The sequence below is a fragment of the Anabrus simplex genome, chromosome 1, assembly GCF_040414725.1.
Source record: "Anabrus simplex isolate iqAnaSimp1 chromosome 1, ASM4041472v1, whole genome shotgun sequence".
Lineage (NCBI taxonomy): Eukaryota > Metazoa > Arthropoda > Insecta > Orthoptera > Tettigoniidae > Anabrus > Anabrus simplex.
The window spans coordinates 770,879,550-770,900,098 of NC_090265.1; the positions used below are offsets into that span (position 1 = coordinate 770,879,550).

General features: G+C 38.5%; 1 protein-coding gene across 3 annotated transcripts in view; it reads right to left on the reverse strand.

Annotated features, from left to right (window-relative positions):
• Positions 1-20,549, reverse strand: part of Gdap2 (ganglioside induced differentiation associated protein 2) — a 1,140,014-nt gene that overhangs the window by 263,010 nt on the left and 856,455 nt on the right. For all 3 annotated transcript variants that reach the window (XM_068225213.1, XM_068225211.1, XM_068225212.1), the window contains 2 exons: positions 19,355-19,497; positions 5,759-5,891 (listed from right to left, as the gene is read on the reverse strand). In XM_068225213.1, coding sequence (XP_068081314.1) covers positions 5,759-5,891; positions 19,355-19,497 — 276 coding nt within the window. The remainder of the gene's footprint in view (positions 1-5,758; positions 5,892-19,354; positions 19,498-20,549) is intronic.

Here is a 20,549-nt window from a genome sequence, read left to right on the forward strand (position 1 = left end):
TTAACATGCATTAGGAATCACCTTATTTATTTCTCTGCCATTATTTATACATTTTCCTCGCCTTTTACGTCTTCTCAATGACCATATTTCAGTACACAAGAACATTTTCAGATGCTATCTATGGTAGATTCAGAGAAAATAAGCATTTGTTATGCTTTCAGATATCCTATATTTGTCATGTCATTGTGAAAACCAGATCTTTACCTGTATAAAAATTCATCTAAGAATACTCCTATGTCAAAAATTTCAGATCCCTGCTTGCCATAGATTTGGCAGAGAATCTTGCACACACGCTCTCTCCCTCCCACTCTCTCTCTTCCTTTTAAGCTTGTTTCGTTGAGGTCCCTTGGACCAACTCTGGCGAGCTTTCTTCTTTGCCCAGTATTCCTTCATCTTTGCGCTGTGTGTTGCTTTCCTTTCCCTAAGTCCACTTCACTCCCACTCCAGGATGCAGTGTTTTAGCTGTCAGTGACGTTAGAGTGTCGGATGTTCTGATCAGCATTCTAAATTTATCCCTGTTGAATATATCTTTGGGGTCAACTTTTTAAAATTCTAGGTCTTTTCAAACCAGTTTCATCCATTTAGCATTTGTCCCCTTCCCTCTAGAAAGGGTGTTGAAGATTCTTGAGGTCAGTCTCTTATTGTCCATTCTTGAGGTCAGTCTCTTGTTGTCCATTCTTACTATGTGACTGTAGAAGATGTCTCCTTCTTCTCATGGCTGATGTTATACTCTCTAAATGTTGGTTAAGCTTGTTATTATGCCTTATTCTGTATTCACCTCCTTCTTTAATGACGCCCATGATTTTTCTCAGGATCTTTCGTTCTTTCAGTTCTGAATTCCTGAGTTGTCTCTTTTTGACCATGTTCAAGCATTCTAAGGCACACAGTATGGAAGGTCGTACTACAGTTTCATAGTGTCAAAGTTTGAGGTGAAAGGAAAGGGATTTGGACTTGTAAACATTCTTACAGAGATGGAAACCTATCTCCAGTTTGATACACCTGGCTTTCATGGCTAGATCCTCACTAACATTCAAAGTTATCCATTCTCCAAGATATCTGTAGGAGTTAGTCTTCTTGATCACTGTATCCCCATATGGGACTGAGTTGGGTACATCTCAGATGTTAGTAATGAACTCCATTTTGTTAATGGCAATCCTTAACTCCACTCTAGCTGCTATTTGACTGAGGGAGGAGATTTGGTGTGTAGCTTCCTCCATACTTGATGCTAGGAGTGTGAGGTCATCTGCCAGGCAATTGATGTCTAACTTGTCTTTCTTGAAACCAATTGTCAACCCCGAGTTGTCTGGTAGAGTTTTTGTCCATTGACGAAAGGCACTCTCTAGCATGTAGTTGAAGGAATACAGGATAAACCATCCCCTTACCTAATGCGTGTTCTGATAACAAAGCTTTTGGATAGTTCCCTCTGAAATTTACCTTTGACTTGGTGTTTGTCAAAGTAGCATTTATGAGATTCAGGGTCTTATTATCTAACCTCAATTCAGCAAGGGTCTGAAAGAGATTGTGTCTCTGTGGAATCATAAGCTTTCTGGAAGTCAACAAAAATTGCCAGAAAGGGTGAAGAGTTCATATTCTTGTGAGGATAGTTTTGAGGTTCAGGATCTGTTCTGCACATGATCATGATTGTCTCCTTTTTTGTCTTCCTTTAATTATTGTAGATGGAAACAGGATAATTTTTTCAGTATGTAAACTGCTTCATTTGGAGTAGAAAAATACAAAACACCCACTGTGTACAGTGATAGGAGTAATGAAAGTAGGAGGCAACAACAGGACTAAACAGGAAGCCAGGTACCAGAAGACCCACTAAAATGCTGGATGGATAACTGTACATCATCTCAGAAACAGAATAGCATGTATGTTGTAAAGAAACACGCTTTTAGGGTAAGACGCGAGGAAGAAGATTGAAAGAGGAATGCATTACAAACAGAACAATCTTACAATAGTATAGACACTTGAGGGAAGTGAATGAAGACAAATACCAAGAAAGATGTTTGAGGATAGAACAAGACACAATGTTAATAGCAGAGGAATACAGAGGAAACTGAAGAAGGATAATAGAAGAGATGAGAATGTGGGCAGATAACAGACACTGGACAAAAGTATCACAAAAAGTTGAAAAATTCTTGATTTTAATTGTAATGTTTTTAAATGACCTCTAAAGGAGAAAAGAGGTTTATGTTCCTTCACTTGAACCTTACCTACTGACACTGGTAAATATAAGTCAATTCTTGTGAAGTCATCTGGTATGTGTGCCTACCTCAGATGTATGTGTATCAATACACACCACAGAGTTTGCTAAACATGATGTAAGACATCTTCTAGTAGAGTCACTTAGCTTTAATTGCACCTATTTACATGATGTAGCATAAATATACTGACAAAAAAAAAAAAATTAGGGATGCTCTTTGTGTTATGTTAAGAACAATGGTGCAATCATATTGGCAGAGAAAATGAGGTGGCTTTGTTACTTCCAGGCGCACGATTCAAACTGACAAATTCGCCGTATTTGCTATGCCAGCTGCTATATGCTGTGTGCGAATGCACAAGTTTCTCATTCGTTTTACATAATCACTTCCCAACTCCAATAGGTAGTGAACAGTGTGTTCTGCACAAATTGAATACTATTGCAAACCCCGCATAAAGAGAACATGAACTTGTACCAAGAATAGAGGCAGCTTTCCAGGTTGTTCATGACCCACCACACATCCTGAACAGAGTCCAGAGGTCACTAACTACACCGTTGTGAACTGTGCATCTAACTAGGAAGATGCAAACTGAACATCTACTGTAATCAAACCATTGGGAATATTGTTTCATTCATTCAGTATTTCATTCCATTTACAATGTTGTGAGTGACGGAATACACAAATCGTGGGGCAGGAGTGTTGCATCTTCGAGTACGTTAAATAATTAAAAAATGTTACTGCGATCAACAGATGAGTCACTTGAAACGAAGAATCTAGCTGAGAGCATAAAATACAAAAACTTTCTTCAGTTCCACCAAAGCTAAGAGCCATCAAACTCAAGGCCTAAACCCTTTACCCACAGAAGATGGCACTGGACTTGCTCCGCTTGCTTGAGAACATCTTTACTACAGTTCCTGGAAAAGCTATACAAGACCACTTAGGACAACTTTATTAACTTCAAGAGGTTGAAGAACATCATCCAGCATGAATAACGAGTCCATCTCATCTCACATATTTTTTTATTTTTTTTGCTAGTGGCTTTACATCTCACCGAAACAGATAGGTCTTACGGCGACAATGGGATAGGAAAGACCTAGGATTTGGAAGGAAGTGGCCATGGCCTTAATTAAGGTACAGCCCCAGCATTTGCCTGGTGTGAAAATAGGAAACCACGGATAACCATCTTCAGGGCTGCCAACAGTGGGATTCAAACCCACTATCTCCTGGATGTAAGCTCACAACCGTGCGCCTCTAACCGGATGGCCAACTCGCCTGGTCATTTAATTTTAAAACCTACATAACCTACATAAGTGTCTTCATAAGTGACACAATGAAATGAGTAATAAAAGTGTCTGTATAAATGTTGTGCATGTCTTAACAGGTTCATGTACACACATGCCAGTTCCTCAGCAGTGATGCTATTCCTGATGATGGTTGTTTTAATATTAAGCACAACTTAGCAACCATGTCTGAAATGAAGTTTCTAAGATCAGTTATGCACAAGACAAGAAGGGAAAGAATGAGACATGTAGACATGCAGGTAAACTCAACAACTGATAGAGGCAGAGAGTTACACGACTATAATGGTTTGCCCATGTAAAGTGAATCCTGGAGACATGGATTTTCAGGGAATACTTAGAGGGGGTGGTGCCTGGAAAAAAACTAGTTGGACACCCAAGAAGGACAGGTTAGGACCAAATTCAAGAAGATCTAGCAAAAGAGAGATATTGGAAGAGACAGAAGAAGTTTACAAAGGCAGGAACACATTGAGGTATAATGCTCACGTAAGTTTTGACCAGCCAGCAGGAAAGATCCATAGATGATGATGATGATTTTCCTCAAAAGTCACTGCTAGTATAATGAAGATGTTACTCAAGTAATAGCTGAGACACATGACTCACATTGTAGAAATACAAGTTCAATGTAAGATACTTTTGTGAAAGTAAGTACAATGCGACTTAAATTTGCAACAGAACCTCCAACACAGATTTGAGAGAAATACTGTACCATGTATAATATTTATTTATTCATTCATTCATTCATTCATTCATTCATTTATTTATTTATTTATTTATTTATTGTATGGTTTTACAGATTCAATACATACGTGATTTTGGAAAGTGAACTATATCTTTAAGTCCAGGTTGTTTATATAACTAATTATTGTCTCCAGAAATGAACAAGCAAAATCACTGATGTCACCACTGTACTTTCTGTTTGGACACTCAGTGATAATATCTTTGATGGTCTGCTAGAGGAGCCGGCCCCGTGGTGTAAGGGTAGCGTGCCTGCCTCTCGCCCAGAGGCCCCGGGTTTGATTCCCGGCCAGGTCAGGGATTTTTCTCTCGACCTGAGGGCTGGTTTGAGAGATGACGGCCCTGGTCTCGAAAGCCCAGAATAACGACCGAGAGGATGCGTCGTGCTGACCTCGTAATCTGCAGCCTTCGACTGAGCAACGGTCGCTGGGCAGGCCAAGGCCCTTTCAAGGGCATTAAGTGCCGTAGGGGGGGATCTGCTAGAGGCACCTCAGTTGCAGTTAGGTTTAGCAATTCTTTTCTATTTGTAGTGGAAATATGCCCAGTTACCATGGCCCATTCGTATCCTGTTAAGAGCAGACCAGGTTTTATGAGGAAGCGAAATCCAAGTGACAATGATGAACGAATTTGTGGCAGAGTTCTTTAGTTATATTGAAGATGATATTCTTCAATTCTATTTCAGTTCTTATTGGTGGATTTCAAGACCTTAGATGATTCAGATGGACATCAGTGATATCGCCATGTATTGGTAACTGGGGGTTATTCATTACTTTCTTGAACTCTCTGAGGAGAGCATTTTTATGTCAAAGATCTGGTGGGGAGTTATGGCTGAGAATAGGTAGACAGCATGTGGGTGTAGACGTTATTGTTCCAGTGATGAGATGCATCATGGTGTTGAGCTGTGTATCTATGAGGTTGGTGTGAGGGCTATTCAACCAAACAGTAGCACAGTACTCAGCAGTTGAAAACTCAAGTCCCAAAGCTGTGCATCAAAGTAAAGTTGCCATTGAACCCCAAGTTGTTCTACATAATTTTTGGATTACATTGTTGCAGGTGTACATTGGAAATGAATACTGAAGCATAATAGATTCCCTAAAGCAGACCTGACCAACAGCTGGAAATGATGATTATGGTGAATAGATTCCCTACATATCTAGGAGTCACCTTAGATATAACATTCTCCTTTAGACAGCACCATTGTAACAACTAATCCAGAGAAGGAAGTTAAATATCTACCAGACCCAGCTGCACCAAGATATGGAGAAATTATGATAAAAGGCTTTACAGTGACTGGTAAATGAAAGCGGGCAGGTACTTCAGATGGAAAGTGTTTAAGGCTATCAGTTCCAACTTATACAAGTTGTGAACTTGGAATGAGTGTTCACCGTCTCTCTACCATTTTCTTCTTACTCAGGAGATTACAGAGTTAGAAGAGAAAAATTATGGCTCGAGAAATTCAAGGTAAGAAGAGTTAACTCTGACTCTACAGAGAAGTAATTACCTGTTTTGTTCCCTTACCTATAACAAAAGTGAAGCGTGTTTTCAGCAGCGGACTGGTATTTGATGTTGTACTTAGGCCCAACAGTATGGATCACATATCGCGCAGGAAGATTATGTCCCTGAGTGACTCGAACTTCTCCAGTCCGGCATTCTGAAACAGTTTGACAAGTCATATGCAGAAAGATAGGAACAAATAACAGCATAAATATACATCAAGTCAGTGTAGAAAGAAGGGATGAACTGAGAACACACAAGTGCAATTGTCACATCTTCGTTCACTGCCATCTTGATATCCCAGTTCTTCTACATCCATTTCTCTTCAACCCACCAATGATTCTGATGTTCCGTATTAAGATCAGGAGAGGAGGCATCAATGCTCATTGAGGGCACATCTTGACGGCTATTTAGTCTTGATCTGAAATGTTCAGTATAAAAGGAAAGCATATAAACACAGGAAGAAGGAAAAGATGAACATCTCTACAGGTAGCAGAAGATTAACTCTTAGAGAGTGGAATTTAATATATTAAATGGTCAGAGATCCAGCATCACCAGCAGACATAGCAATCAAAAAACTCAACAGATGGTAGTAAACGACACTTATAGGTCTGGCTGAAAGGAGAATCCTAGAATGGAGTTGCATTATCTCCCTGCTATCTTTTTACAAACTCTGAGAGGCTATTGTGTTCAGTCAAGCATGCATCGCGAGTTTTGAGACTGGCTTCTTGCGATTTACATAGCTGTTTTGTGACATGGTTAGTAAGAAGAGAGTCAGTAAGCAATAGATTGCTTCAGTTTCAGACTCTGCAGGTGTAGGTGAAAGTAAGTTTTCATTTGAAGTGTCTGAAGATGGAAATTCAGCTAGCGAGTCTTCTCAGTGTAAGAGCGCCTTAAGTGCCCCAGAGAATGTAACAAGTGATGAAAGGATTGACGTGAGTAACTTAAACCCAGGACCTTCAAGGACCATTCCAATAAATAATATTAATCAAGGACCAATTTGACATTCAATTTTTGACATGGTGACTGAGCCTACAGAGCACTTTTCATCTTTTTTTAATACTATGATTTTGACATAATTCGCCAGAAAACTGTAAATCAGGGAAACAAATGGAAACAACACCAACACCTCCATCCAGAACATGTAGAATCAATGACTGCTCATCTCCAACACTATCTGATATAAGAGCTTTGATTCACATAATAACTTATTTGCCAAATAACTCTTATAACTTATTTTGTGCTAACATGCTGTCGCACAAAAATTTGATATCATCGTACGGACCTCTGCATTGGAGTTCATCCAATATTCTGGATAATGAATTAATATTACATACAGTACATATGGATGTTTATAGCTAGTGTTTGATAATTCTGGATGAATTTTAATTTGCCATATTTTCAGTCCGTGTACAGACATAAAATGTGAAGGGTTAAGAACATCAGAAGCAGAAAAGGAGTATCATTATCTTTTCCCATACTTATCCACTATCTATTGACAGCTACACTATGTATTTTACTTAGTTGCATTACTAACCCCAGAATATTTACCAGGGTGGTGCGTCACTCCACCCTTTACTATTTGTTTCTGCAGCGTGGTCGTCCTCTGCTGCACAGTAATCTCTGACAAAGGTGAGGTGAAAAATACCAGCCATGTTCAGCTGGCGTACATCGAGTATAGTTGCAGTGAGGAGTGTGTAGGTGTGGTCAGCGAACCCATTAAACATTCAAGAGTATAGGATTTTGTTCAGTACGTGTTTGTTAGCAACCTTGATAGCAATGACATATAGACTGAGTGATAAGAACTTTACTGATGGGGTTAGCACCATTCTGGATGAAGAAAGTGGTGATGAAAATGAGAGAAGACAAAATTGAGATTGATTCCATTTATCTGCCTGAAGTCAGTGTGTCAAAGCACTCCGATTATGACGATGACCAGGGCCAGGACTTTTATGATCTAAAAATGTTAAAGAAATGATTTATAAAATGATGGCAAAATTCCAGTACAATTATCCAAAAACTTAAAAAATGTCATAAATTTAAAATAAAATGTTATAATTGATTTGTTAATCGAGTTGGTATCGCCTATATTTATGTTGTAGTGATGATAATCATTTTTTTGGACTTTTTCTATATCACGAAAACTTTGCTCCACATCTTCAGAAGAAAATCTTGACTGTTCACGAGGAAGACTTCTCCAATTGGAGGTGCCTCTCCTGGAATGTGGACATTTTCCAAGAATCAAGTGGTGAACAAAGTTTCTTTTGTCCCAAGATTGACAAAGCATTGCCAGGATTCTCAAGTCTCTGTATTCGTCCTCAGTTAAAGTTGTGATAATATCCAATACCACATGCATAAATGCTTTTAAATCCTCAAACATTTAAGAAAATGACTCAACAGTATGAAGTAGCCTAATAAATTCCATAAAATTACCAAATAATGATATACAATTTTTAAAAATGACCTAAAAATGCAAAATGGCAAAAAATGACGAATGACCTAATATAAATAGCATTTCTACAATGTGAGATGAGGAATTCTGTATAACTCAGCAATGTCTGTTTTGAACCAATTTAAAGGCACATCATCAAAATCGTAGCCCTGATGGTAAACCACACCCTGGAGTCACTGTAAAAGGCGTAAATGGCCATAATTTGTCTCCTACCCTACCTATTCTACCTACTCCTACTATAAACACTGATTGTGTTACTTATGTGGCAGTCTAACATAAACAAATGAACCATAACACTTTATTGACTATGATTTAAGTCTTTAGTCATTCAAAATACATTTCTACTGATTTCTTCCACAAATATTTGTACAATGTCATTATTTCTTTTTGACAATTAGTTTTTCATTGCACCAATACAGATGGGTCTTGTGGCGATGATGGGATAGGAAAGGGATAGGAAGTGGAAGGAAGCAGCCGTGGTCTTAATTAAGGTACATCCCCAGCATTTGCCTTGTGTGAAAATGGAAAACCATGGAAAACCATCTTCAGGGCGGCTGACAGTGGGGTTCAAACCCAGTATCTTCTGAATGCAAGCTGCAGCTATGCGCCCCTAACATCACAGCCAACTCGCTCGGTAATGTCATTATTTACAAAACTTATATTTTGAGAAGCAATCATCAAGGTTTGAACACAAACATTTTTGTGCTCGTTATTTTGCTATTTCAATTTTAATAAAAAAACTGGCTCATCAATATATCCTGTTGTCTAAAATACATTTGTGAATTTGTATTAACTTCAAAATATGTACAAAGTTTGTGCATTCCCTCTATTTAACTGTTACATATGTCAGCAAACACACAATTCCACCCAAGCTTTCAAAAAAAAAAAAATAATAATAATAATAATAATAATAATCTTTTTTCTTTACATCCCACTAACTTAGTGCATTGGCACTGCCGGTGGCTTCAGTTAGCCTACGCAGTGGCCTCCACGGTATGCACTAGCCAGCGTATTGGTAGGTGTGCTAGGTACCAACTGATGAGCCCACCCTAGCACACAAGGGCAAAACGCTGGCAACCAAGAGTGAGTTAGCTGGAAAATTTATAATGTCCAATAACGGACCATTTATATTGGTATTATAAATTTACTCATTCAGGACAAATATTTCAGATTCCCTATGGGAATCAACATCTACATCGTTTCATGGCCAAGCAGGCATCATTTTTTGATGATGGGACAAAGTCTCTTAGTGCATTGGCACTGCCGGTGGCTTCAGTTAGCCTACGCAGTGGCCTCCACGGTATGCACTAGCCAGCGTATTGGTAGGTGTGCTAGGTACCAACTGATGAGCCCACCCTAGCACACGAGGGCGAAATGCTGGCAACCAAGAGTGAGTTAGCTGGAAAATTTATAATGTCCAATAACGGACCATTTATATTGGTATTATAACTACAGTTTTTCGAGATGCAGAGGTGTCAGAATTTAGGCCTGCAGGAGTTCTTTTACATGCCATTAAATCTACCGACATGAGGCTGACGTATTTAGTACCTTCAAATACCATTGAACTGAGCCAGGATCGAATCTGCCAAGTTAGGGTCAGAAGACCAGCGCCTCAACCTTCTGAGCAACCCAGTCCGGCTGGTAAGCTTTTATGGATGTGTAAAAGAGGTAAGCATTCTAGGGTTAAAATTCAAGATGCCAAAATTCACTATTTGAATTTAAGAATGTTGGCTTTGTTGTTCTCGTGTTCCCAAGATAGCAAGTTGATTCTAACTGAGATTGATGGCGTAAATGAGACAATTCTATTTTGTTAACGAATTCCAGCACAACAAAATTCCAACAACTCTGAGTATCTCAAAATCTGTAACAAGGGAAGGGATATTAAGCAACTGCCATGTAGATCGTGAATGAGGAGATACATACTCGTAGCATTTGAACTCTGAAAAGTACGAAGCTGAACTCCGGAAGTTAAATTGATAAATGAATATGTTTGACGCACTGTCCATTAAAATAAAATTCATTCTTTGCCGATTTACTTTACAACTCTCTTTGTAGACGACAGAGTTGAGAAAAATGCCTTTATTACACCGTTAAAAATGAAAATTCTTCTGCATGAATTTGGTCGGTTAGCTATGAAAAAGGCCTGCTTCCAGGGATGTACAATATTTAATAGTGTTCAGTTCAAATTGAATTTGGCCTTGAAATACAGGTTATTGTATGGCATACATGTAGCCACTGACTGGGGAGGAAGGTGATTGCTAAAAATAAGAACAATTTGTTGTCTGTGATTTACGAACAACGTGTAGGGTTACTAGAATGTTGGGAACTTTGGGCTGGGAAGACATGGGAGTAAGGGGATGAACTACTTGATTAAGCGGAATGTTCCCAGCTGTTAGCGGAGAGATGTTATGGAGTGACATTAGTAGATATAAAAGCATGAGTGGAGCTTTTCAAGGTAGGAAGGATCATAGTATCAAGATGAAGTTGGAATTCAAGAAGACTGATTGGAGCAAATATTCATTTACAGTATAGGAAGAGGGATTAGGGATTGGAAAATTTTATTTTTTTATTTATCCAATGAGAAATGCAAACTCTGTAATATTATCACAGCAGTGTGGGGAAAGAAATTTTAAGGGTGGTGGAAACAGATTACATTCACATTGCTAAGAATTATCATGAAAGTCTAAGTTTGTCTAATTATTAAAGATATTTTCATGAAGGATTTATAGGACATTTTTACAGAAATTCTGTGATGTAACGTTTTACTTGTTTTTAATAACAAAATTAACTGCATACATCTGGAATGATTACAATAAATGAACAATCTCTCCCCAGTTGGTGGTCTTCCATAATTAGCAGTGACAGCCCTCCTCCCCCCCATTTTGAAGGAAAAACTTAATTTTTATTGCATTTTAGCCACCTAAAAGTAGGAATTACAAACAAATGTACACAAACCTGTTGTCTTATCACCCACTGATTTCTTCCTTTAATTTACTTAAATTTTTAAAAATTTGCACAAAATGTGCTAACTGATGCAGCTAACCAGTTCGTACAGAGCCACAGCAAGTGGTGGAGACTCGTACAGCAGTGTGTAGAAGCGCGATTAATATCCGGTGGCTGGGCACTGTGCTGCAGCATGACAGGGGAGAGAAACGTCCACTTCACTCGATGCTACCAAAGTGCTCACATAGGCTCCTGGTGACTACGTTAGCTCCCAACAGCTCATCCACTACCTTCCTTCCTTCCTTCCTTCCTCTACATTCCCCTCCAAGCTCAGGGCTTCATGCAGGTTTCTACCATCAGATAGTAATTGCACTTCTACAGTAGCATTTGCTGTGAGGAAGGGTAGGAGGGGTCATGGACAATGAGGTATGATTCACTCACTTGCCGCGCGCATGCATCAGTCTGGCAATCTCACTCAGTGTGTCTGTTCAGTTCTCTCTTTGTAGTAAAATACTAAATCGTCATTGTATAATCATGCCAAACGTCTATTTAATAGTAACTAGAGGGCCCTTGATGCTCTGTTATAACTCTTCTTGATATGCCTGTGTAGTCATATTGTTTTGCCTGCCCTTTTCAAAGATTTTATGAACATTTAATAAGAACCGAGTTATGGTATGCCACAGTTCGTAGTCAGAATTCATCAATTCAGACGTCATCAGTTCGTTTGTTTGGTAAAAATCTATCTATACATTTGCTTGTTTATCCTGCAGTTCTTGGTATTATGTTGTAGAAGGCAATGGTATTTTTAACTGCAGTTCTATATAGAATGGTTGTCTTCTGAGCTCATAGGTTAGTCTCAGAGGAGCATTTCTTGCCAGGCAGCAAACTTTTTTAAGATACATGGCCTTCACTCTTTCTAATGCAATGCAGCTACGTTATTCTTCCATACGTGTTCTGAGATAATGTCTAAGGTGTATGTCATGATGGGGTCTGCTTTTACTTAGATTTTTTCTCATAGCAGCATGTAAGGTATTCGGAATGTTCTGCCATAAGTTGAATATATTTGGAAGCTGGGAAAGGTAAGAGAATCAAAGAGTTATTTAACAGGGAATAGTATTCTTCCATCATCAGAGGAATTGTATACTCTCTGAATTGGCAGGTAGTAATCAAACATGGCTGCAAGCAATGAAAATCACATATATCAGAATATTAATTAAAGTTTTAGTCGAGCCCGTCTGGTGGCCATGATCATTAAGGTGTCAAAGTCTAAACGGTCTGACACCGAGATTAGCCGGTTCAAGTCCCATTGGTCAAAACAATTTTCACTGTCAGAATGTTGGCTGGAAGGGTAGGGGAGGTGGTGGTACATAATTTCTAATCACTAGATTCCATGCCAAAAGCCTAGATTAAATTCCAAACCTCTCTTCAGTGCTCATATGGTGTGAGGGCATATGATGCTGTTGATAGTGATTCATCTGTCAGATGGGATGTTAAGCCTCGAGCGGACCCCTTGGTGCTATTCAACAGGAGTAGGCTATGTGTCAGCACTGGGTTTCACCCTCTCCCTTCCTAGTATCATATATCACGTCATTCATTTCAACTCATTAACTCCTCTCATGACGTTGATGTCAGGAAGGGCATCCAGTCATAAAATCCTGCCATAACAGATTCATCTCACCTCACCTCGCACCCAACCCCGTAGAGAAACGGGACAAGGGTTGGACAAACAACAACAACAACAACAATGAAAATGTTAGTCGCTTATCAACCTGCTAAATACAGAATGTATTGCGGGTTAGAGTAAGCCTTCACCTGCAATTACTAGAGTGATTGTTTAATGATTTGAATTTATGATTACTCAAAGTTGGCTGAACTTAATGACCTATCAATGTCTCATAATTCACTGACAGGTAATTCCGTATAGGGTAAATCAAAAATGAAGCAAATTAGTCCAGTAAAATGGACAGACGGGTTTGCCAAAGCTGTTTTTGGCAAACTCTTAATATATACAGTAGATACATGTGTAATTGTTACTTGGGAGAAAGTTTTATTGTATAGTACTGAATTAAAATCTTGAAAAACTATTATTACTGCACCTAAGTTGATAAAGTGTCAAGTTTTACTACTCTGTCGAGATTCACTCAGAGAGCATATAAATCTTACCATATTGTAGCTATTTTGTTCAATTTTGTGTTCTGCCTCCTCCACTGCCACCACACCTCCCCTTATATATGTCCCAGACTCAAGAACTTTTTTGTTGTCTATAAATTTGTGTGGCTCCCCAACTTGTTATTTATAATCACCATTATTGGTGGTTAGGAGAGAAGAGCATTCTATTAATTAATTCATTTATTCATGTTCTTCAAAATGACCAAGTGACTATTTTACTTGTTAAATTTGTTCACTACCATTATTAAAAACCCAAACTATCCACATACTTTCCTTGCACCTGGCTACCACTCCAGTGAACTCCAGTAAGCACACAGTAAAGAAGTGCAGCACAAGTGTCTGTAGTAACCTACCTTGTAAGAGAAGAGGAATAAAACACTGAACTTGCTCACATAAAGAGATACATTACAATGCCAAATAGAACAGTCCACGGTCACATCATAAAATTCATGACGCACACAGCTAAGCCCTGCATTACTGTTGTGATAACAAAGTGTATTTTACATTCAGGAATACCTTGGCTGAAATGTCAACAAGGATGTTATCTACTGACTAATGACTGTTTTTATAAGGCTCTAAGAATAGCAAGTTTGTTGATACTCATCTGGTTCAGCTCAAGGTAAGATATAAACCTCTGGGACATGGGTAAATAAACAGCACCCCACAGGTTACAGACAATACAGTTGAACGAATGAAAATGATTCATTTAAATGTAGAATACAAGGTGTCTAAAAATTCACTACATCTTTTACAAAAAATTCTATTCAACAATTTATAAGTGAGAGCATGAAGTAATTCCCTAGAGCTTTAGCTGTAAAAGCTCCTGTACTCGTTGTACATAAGGTCCAGTCCTTTCTTAGCTCTTAATTTCTATCAGGCCCCTTCAACTCGTAAGACATGGGTTATGGTTGCACAATGGAATTAAAATCAATCAATCAATCAATCAATCAATCAATCAATCAATCAATCAATCAATCAATCAATCAATCAATCAATCAATCAATCAATCAATCAATCAATCAATCAATCAATCAATCATTTGCACTTAGGACTGTCATCAGGCCTGTTCCCCAAACTAGAGGAGCCTGTCCATCGAGACGCCATACTTCAGATGGTAGCAGTTATGGCATTGCTACTGGTACAGGTCTAACATGTCGCAGGTTAGAAACGGTGGTTAGAAATGAAAAATGTCCCAGCCCGTTTCCAGTCATTCGACTGGGTCAGGGATGGAATGAAGTTTCCATCTAGCGGCACTCCTCTGGGCAAAGATTAATGACCGACGGATGAAATGAAATTATATTGGAGAGTGTTGCTGGAATAAACAATTATAGGGAAAACCGGGGAACCTGGAGAAAACATTGATCTGCATTTAGGGCTATTGCCTGGGTGGCAGATTCTGTATCAATTGTTTACTTAGCGTTTTCTTAAACTTTTACAAAGAACTTGGAAACTTATCAAACATTTCTCTCAATAATGTATTTCATTCCCTTAGTCTTCATCCTATAAATAAATATTTGTTCTATTTTATCCTCATGAAATCCAACTTTATTTTCATATTATCATATTTCTACTTTTAAAAGCTCCACTCAAACTTATTTGTCTACTGATGTCACTCCATGCACCCTCTCCACACTGACAGCTCAGAACATACCCCATAGTCAAGCATCTTGTCTCCTTACTCCAAACTCTTCCCAGTCCAAAGTTGGCAACTTTTTCGTAACACTACTCCTTTGATAGAAATCTCCCAGAACAAATCGTGCTGCTTTACTTTAAATCTTTTCCAGTTCTCGTATCAAGCATTCCTGGTGTAAGTTCCATACACTGGAACCATACTCTAATTGCATTCTTACTAGAAATGTACGTGCCCTCTCCCTTACATCCTTACTACAACCCTTACATACTCTCACAACTATTTGAAGAGATCTGTAACCTTTCTTAACAATCTCATTAATATGATTACCTCAATGAAGATTATTCCTTAAAATAACACCTAGGTACAGTGTTCCCCATGAGTCAAATTCACCCCATCAATATCTATATATTATATAAAGAAGAATGTCTGTCTGTCTGTCTGTCTGTCTGTCTGTCTGTCTGTCTGTCTGTCTGTCTGTCTGTCTGTCTGTCTGTCTGTCTGTCTGTCTGTCTGTTCCTTATACAAATCCATACCATTCCACCAATCTGAACCAAATTCTTTTTACACTTACCTTTTAGGACCCTACGGGTAACCCCATCTACAAGAAATTTTAACAGCCCTATCCATTCCATAGATGTAGGCCATTTTACAAATTAACATAGGGTAATATAGGCGAAATATTGACTTTGTCGCACAAGGATGAGACAAAGCTCATTTTAAGCCTCACGACGCAAAGAACAAAACTCAGTAATGGGTCCCAAAAACCATGCTTTAAGGGACTAAAACCAACCATTATGGGGATATTGGCATCACACTACCCCACTATAGGAACTGGATGAAGAAATGACCATCCATAACCATGGCAATGTCAGCTCAAATAGAATACAGGCCTGGTTTTCGAAGTAGGCACGTGCGTAAATGTAGGTTAGGCCAAGAAGAGAATCTGCTACACATATGACTGTCCAGAAAAAAGCACTGTGGGTGTAAGCCATCCCTAGGGGTGGAGGTGGGGAGTGGGTAGAATATAAAAATAACTGTAAATAGTGTTGAATCCATAGGTTTTGGGGTCACAGAGATGAACAGTGACACTCCGCATGACGTTTTAAGTCCAAGTTCAGCCCCTACTGGCATGAGGGGTGAGATGAACAAAGTCCAAAATGGCCCAAATTATGGATTTATGTGTGTGCACCCCTCAGTCAATGTTGCAATAACAAAATCTACAAAAATTGGCTTCAGACATAATTAACAGGGAAAACAAGTAAACAATCAATAAAGTGTCCGAGCAGCACCGGATAATAGGCCTATAGCTAGCAGTAATTAAAATTGAGAGGACTTTTCCTCTCAGTGAAACTTACAACTTGATGTTTCATCTCATTCGCATTCATACCATTGCCTGCTGTCAACCTTACAGCAAAGTCCCCCTGCAGTCGCTCACAATCCTGGCATCTCATTTACTACATTATACAGTATAACATCATCTGCAAATATCCTTATATGTAATTCCTGTTCTTTAATCATATCATTTATATGTATAAGAAAACATAAAGATCCAATAATACTGCCTTATGGGACCCCTATCTTAACTATTACAGGATCACATAACATTTCACCTTCTAAAATTCTCTGAGTTCTATTTCCTAGAAATTTTGCCACCCATTCAACAACTCTGTTGTCTAGTACAATAGCCCTCATTTTCATCGGTTATCTCCCAAGATCTACCGAATCAAAAGCCTTGTACAAAGTCTTCATGGTTTAATGTAATCATAACCTGCAACTGAAACGTTCTTGGACATAATTTTCGAACTAAGATTTTTTGTTCAGATTCCCATGGTATAAGTCAAATGAACAAATTTTAGGGTGTACTTAGAAGTTTGATTTGATGCTGTCTATTGTTATCAAGGGACCCACTCTCTTCAATTGGAGGAGGCTGCCTGAAGCCATGTAGCCTTTATGGTCTGACGTCATAGTTACCTGGCTTGAGTCCTGGAGGTTGGCATGAGGAAGGGCATCCGGCCGTAAACCATGCCAAATAATTTCATCACACCTGATCTCAGGAAACGGAACTAACAGTTAGACATACGATATCTGACTTTTCAAAATTATTTCAGAGCAATGTGTTCTTCACTTTCATGATGATGCATTTGCAAAATGTTTCCTGAATTAGACATTATGCCAGATATTTTTGTGTGTACAAAACAATAAAGATAACCAATGAAACAGTATGAAACCATGGTATTTATTTATATGTTCTTACAGACACAGAACTTAGATTAAAAAAACAGTAACACATACTTTACAAAACTGAATGAGATTGGGCAACGATGGTGTAGGTTGCCTCTTAGAAGTATGTTCCTTCTTTTCTTTGCAGATTAAGAGTTATATTTCATTACTTATTTTATTTTAGAGATATAGGGTTTATTTAGTGGATTTTTGTCACATTTTGATGTAGGAGCCTACTTGCATTATAAAGTAGTTTTAGCATACTAAACCATATAAAATATATGAATTTTCCTTCGTTTATAGAATTTTCCTTCATTTATACTTCCTTACAAGCTATAAAAATTAGGATGTTGGGTGAGCGGTCCACCTTTGTCTGCTCCACCCAACTCATACTGCCTGCCCTTTACATGTCAACATTGAGGATCAAGCAAGTTCATCCTCTCAATTATCCACCAACACAGAATATCACTATTAATTCCCTTGAGTGCTTTTCAATAATATTGCATTGTAACTTCCTTTTCTAAATGTGACAATGAATAAGATTCATGTAGATAAATTATGAAGAGTAGGATGATTCTTGCATCCTGGGTGAGAGATAGGTTTGACCGGATAGGCACTGAGCTCTAAAATTATAAAATTGTGTATATTCAAAATATTTCAGATTGTACTTCATAAGAAACCTTTCACTGATTCAATGTTTAAATGATTAGGAGTATCAGTCTGTAGGGCACGCAATAAGGAAAACAACCTCTCTTTATTAGCATGATAGCAAAAATAACTGTACAGTACAAAAACTGTGTCCATTTGGATAGACAGAATGGTTTAGACATGAAATCAGACTAAGACAGTGGAGTGTGCTGTCACCTCTTTGGTTCTAATGATTATGGATGAAATTGTAAAGGAAACAAAGGAAGCATATGGGAAGAGGGAGATGAAGTTATTGCTATTTGCAGATGATGGTATGGTCTGGGGAATGAACAACAAAGAAGTACAAGAAAAACTTGATGTACTGAATAAGAAAATTGAAAAGTATGGTATGAAAATCAGCGCAGAGAAAAGCAAGACCATGGTGATATCAAAAGGAGAAAGACGACGGAAAGATATTGTGAAAACTGGAGGACAAATTCTTGAAACTGTTGACAGTTTCAAATACCTATGGAGTTAATCAACGCAGAATACTAGGCTGGACATTAAGATTAGCATGAGGGTGCAACAGGGCATTGCATTCTACCCGAGTGTAAGAAACATTGTCTCGAATAAGGAATTGTAAAAAGACAATGTACAAAATGTATTATGCACCCATATTAACTTCCTGGACAGTGACGAGTGGGGAGGAGAGTAGAATTCAAGCCAGTGAAATGAAATACCTCAAAAGTATGATAGGAAAGACAGATTGAGAAGGGAAGATGTAAGAAAGGACTACGGAATGTTAAACCTAAATGAGAGAATTGATGGGAGTAAACTAAAATGGTTTGGACATGTAAAGAGGATGGCGGAGGAAGGTAAATCAAGAGATGATGGAGATGAACTAGGGAAAGAGGGTGAGAGGGAGGCCTAGAACAAGGTGGATTGGTTCAATACAGTGGAGTGCAAGAAGAAGAAACTTGGACTGGAACAAAATGATGGCAGAGGAATGGTGGAGAAGTGCCATAAACGCCTCGACCCAGCAGGAGCTGGATAAGGGGAAAGGAGGATGATTGAAAATAAATACTGTACTCAGCAAATTTTCAGGGATTGAGAATGCTGCTCAAAAAATGTCATACTTTTTTGTTAAATTAATCATTCCTGTTCACATGTCAAATTAGCAATTGAATTTTGACCTTTCGTTTGAAAAAGAAACAATGCTAAAGCAAGAAATCTTCAAATTTTGGTACTTTCTTTTGAAATGTTGGGCATGGCTGGAAAATGTACGATGGTGTTCACCCTTGTAAGATAGAACCATATGAGATACTTCAGCAATATCTGGATTCCAGATGAAACAATTACTATGTCCAAGAAGACTTACAGGGTTATGTAAAATCTTAGAAACAAAAAGAAAAATTGATATGTATTGTTCAGATTAGAATTTTATCTACAAGAACAGAGAACTGCACAGGGTACTGGTCTGGTTCACGTTATATACCGGTACCTACTCTCTATTCCCAGGTTACTCTATCTTTAACATTTACTCAATAGTACTTTAGCCCTTCATAATTAGACCTACCCTTCACTTCTTCATGGATCTCCTCCAGCAATTTAGGTCCAGCTCTGGCACATATCCGGTCACTCACTGGATTACTTTCTGTCATGGACTCGTTGGTTGAGTTCACTATGGCGTCTACACTCAGTGTAGAGATGTCGCCCATCCTGGAAACATAGAATGTGAAAGTAAAAACGGTTCCATTCAAACAAACTGTACATCAAGATGATGAAACCAGTTTATAGTTGCACCACACATTGTGTATTTTGACAAACAATGTGAAAAGTCAGCTTAGCAGCCAAATACAAGATATGAACCTGTGATTCCCCTCAATGTAATCAAACCATTTGAGCTCATCTAAAAGACTTTGACAGTGTTGTGAGCTGGACACCATACAATGGTCTGATGGTAAATGGGATGAAAAGTCAGGATGTACGTTTCACCAAGAGGAGAAGTCCTCTAAGTATTAATTACGGTGTTGATGGGTGAAGGTACACTGCCGGCCAAAAGTTTCTGGACAAAACATATGTACCCACACAAATATGTTTAATGATTGTGTAATGACAGAATATATTACTGTAACCAAGTTTCAAAGGTTTTCAGGCAACGGCCAAGTTGTCAGCATTGGCCAGAATGTTTACTACGTTTCCACCTAACTGAATCCCTCCCTGCCACTTTATACCTTTCAGCAGATGATCCATGAAAACTACGAACAACAAAGGTGAAAGATTACAGCCTTCTCTAACCCCTGCAAGTACCCTGAACCAAGAACTCATTCTACCATCAATTCTCACTACAGCTGAATTGTAAATGCCTTTGATTGATTTTAATAATCTACCTTTGATCCCATAGTCCCCCAGTATGGTGAAAACCTTTTCCCTCCGTATCTTGTCATGTTCTTTCTCTAGATCTACGTAACATAAACACAACTGTCTATTCCTCTCATAGCAATTTTCAATTACCTGGCGCATACTGAAAATCTGATCCTGACAGCCCCTCTGTGGTCTGAAACCAAACCGGTTTTCATCCAACATCCTTTCAACCACTGATCACACCCTCCTTTCCAAGATGCCAGTGAGTACTTTGCCTGGTATACTAATCAATGAGATACCTCGATAGTTGTTGCAATCCTTCCTGTTCCCTTGCTTGTTAATAGATGCAATTACTGCTTTTGTCCAATCTGAAGGTACCTTACCAACAGTCCATGCTAATCTTATTA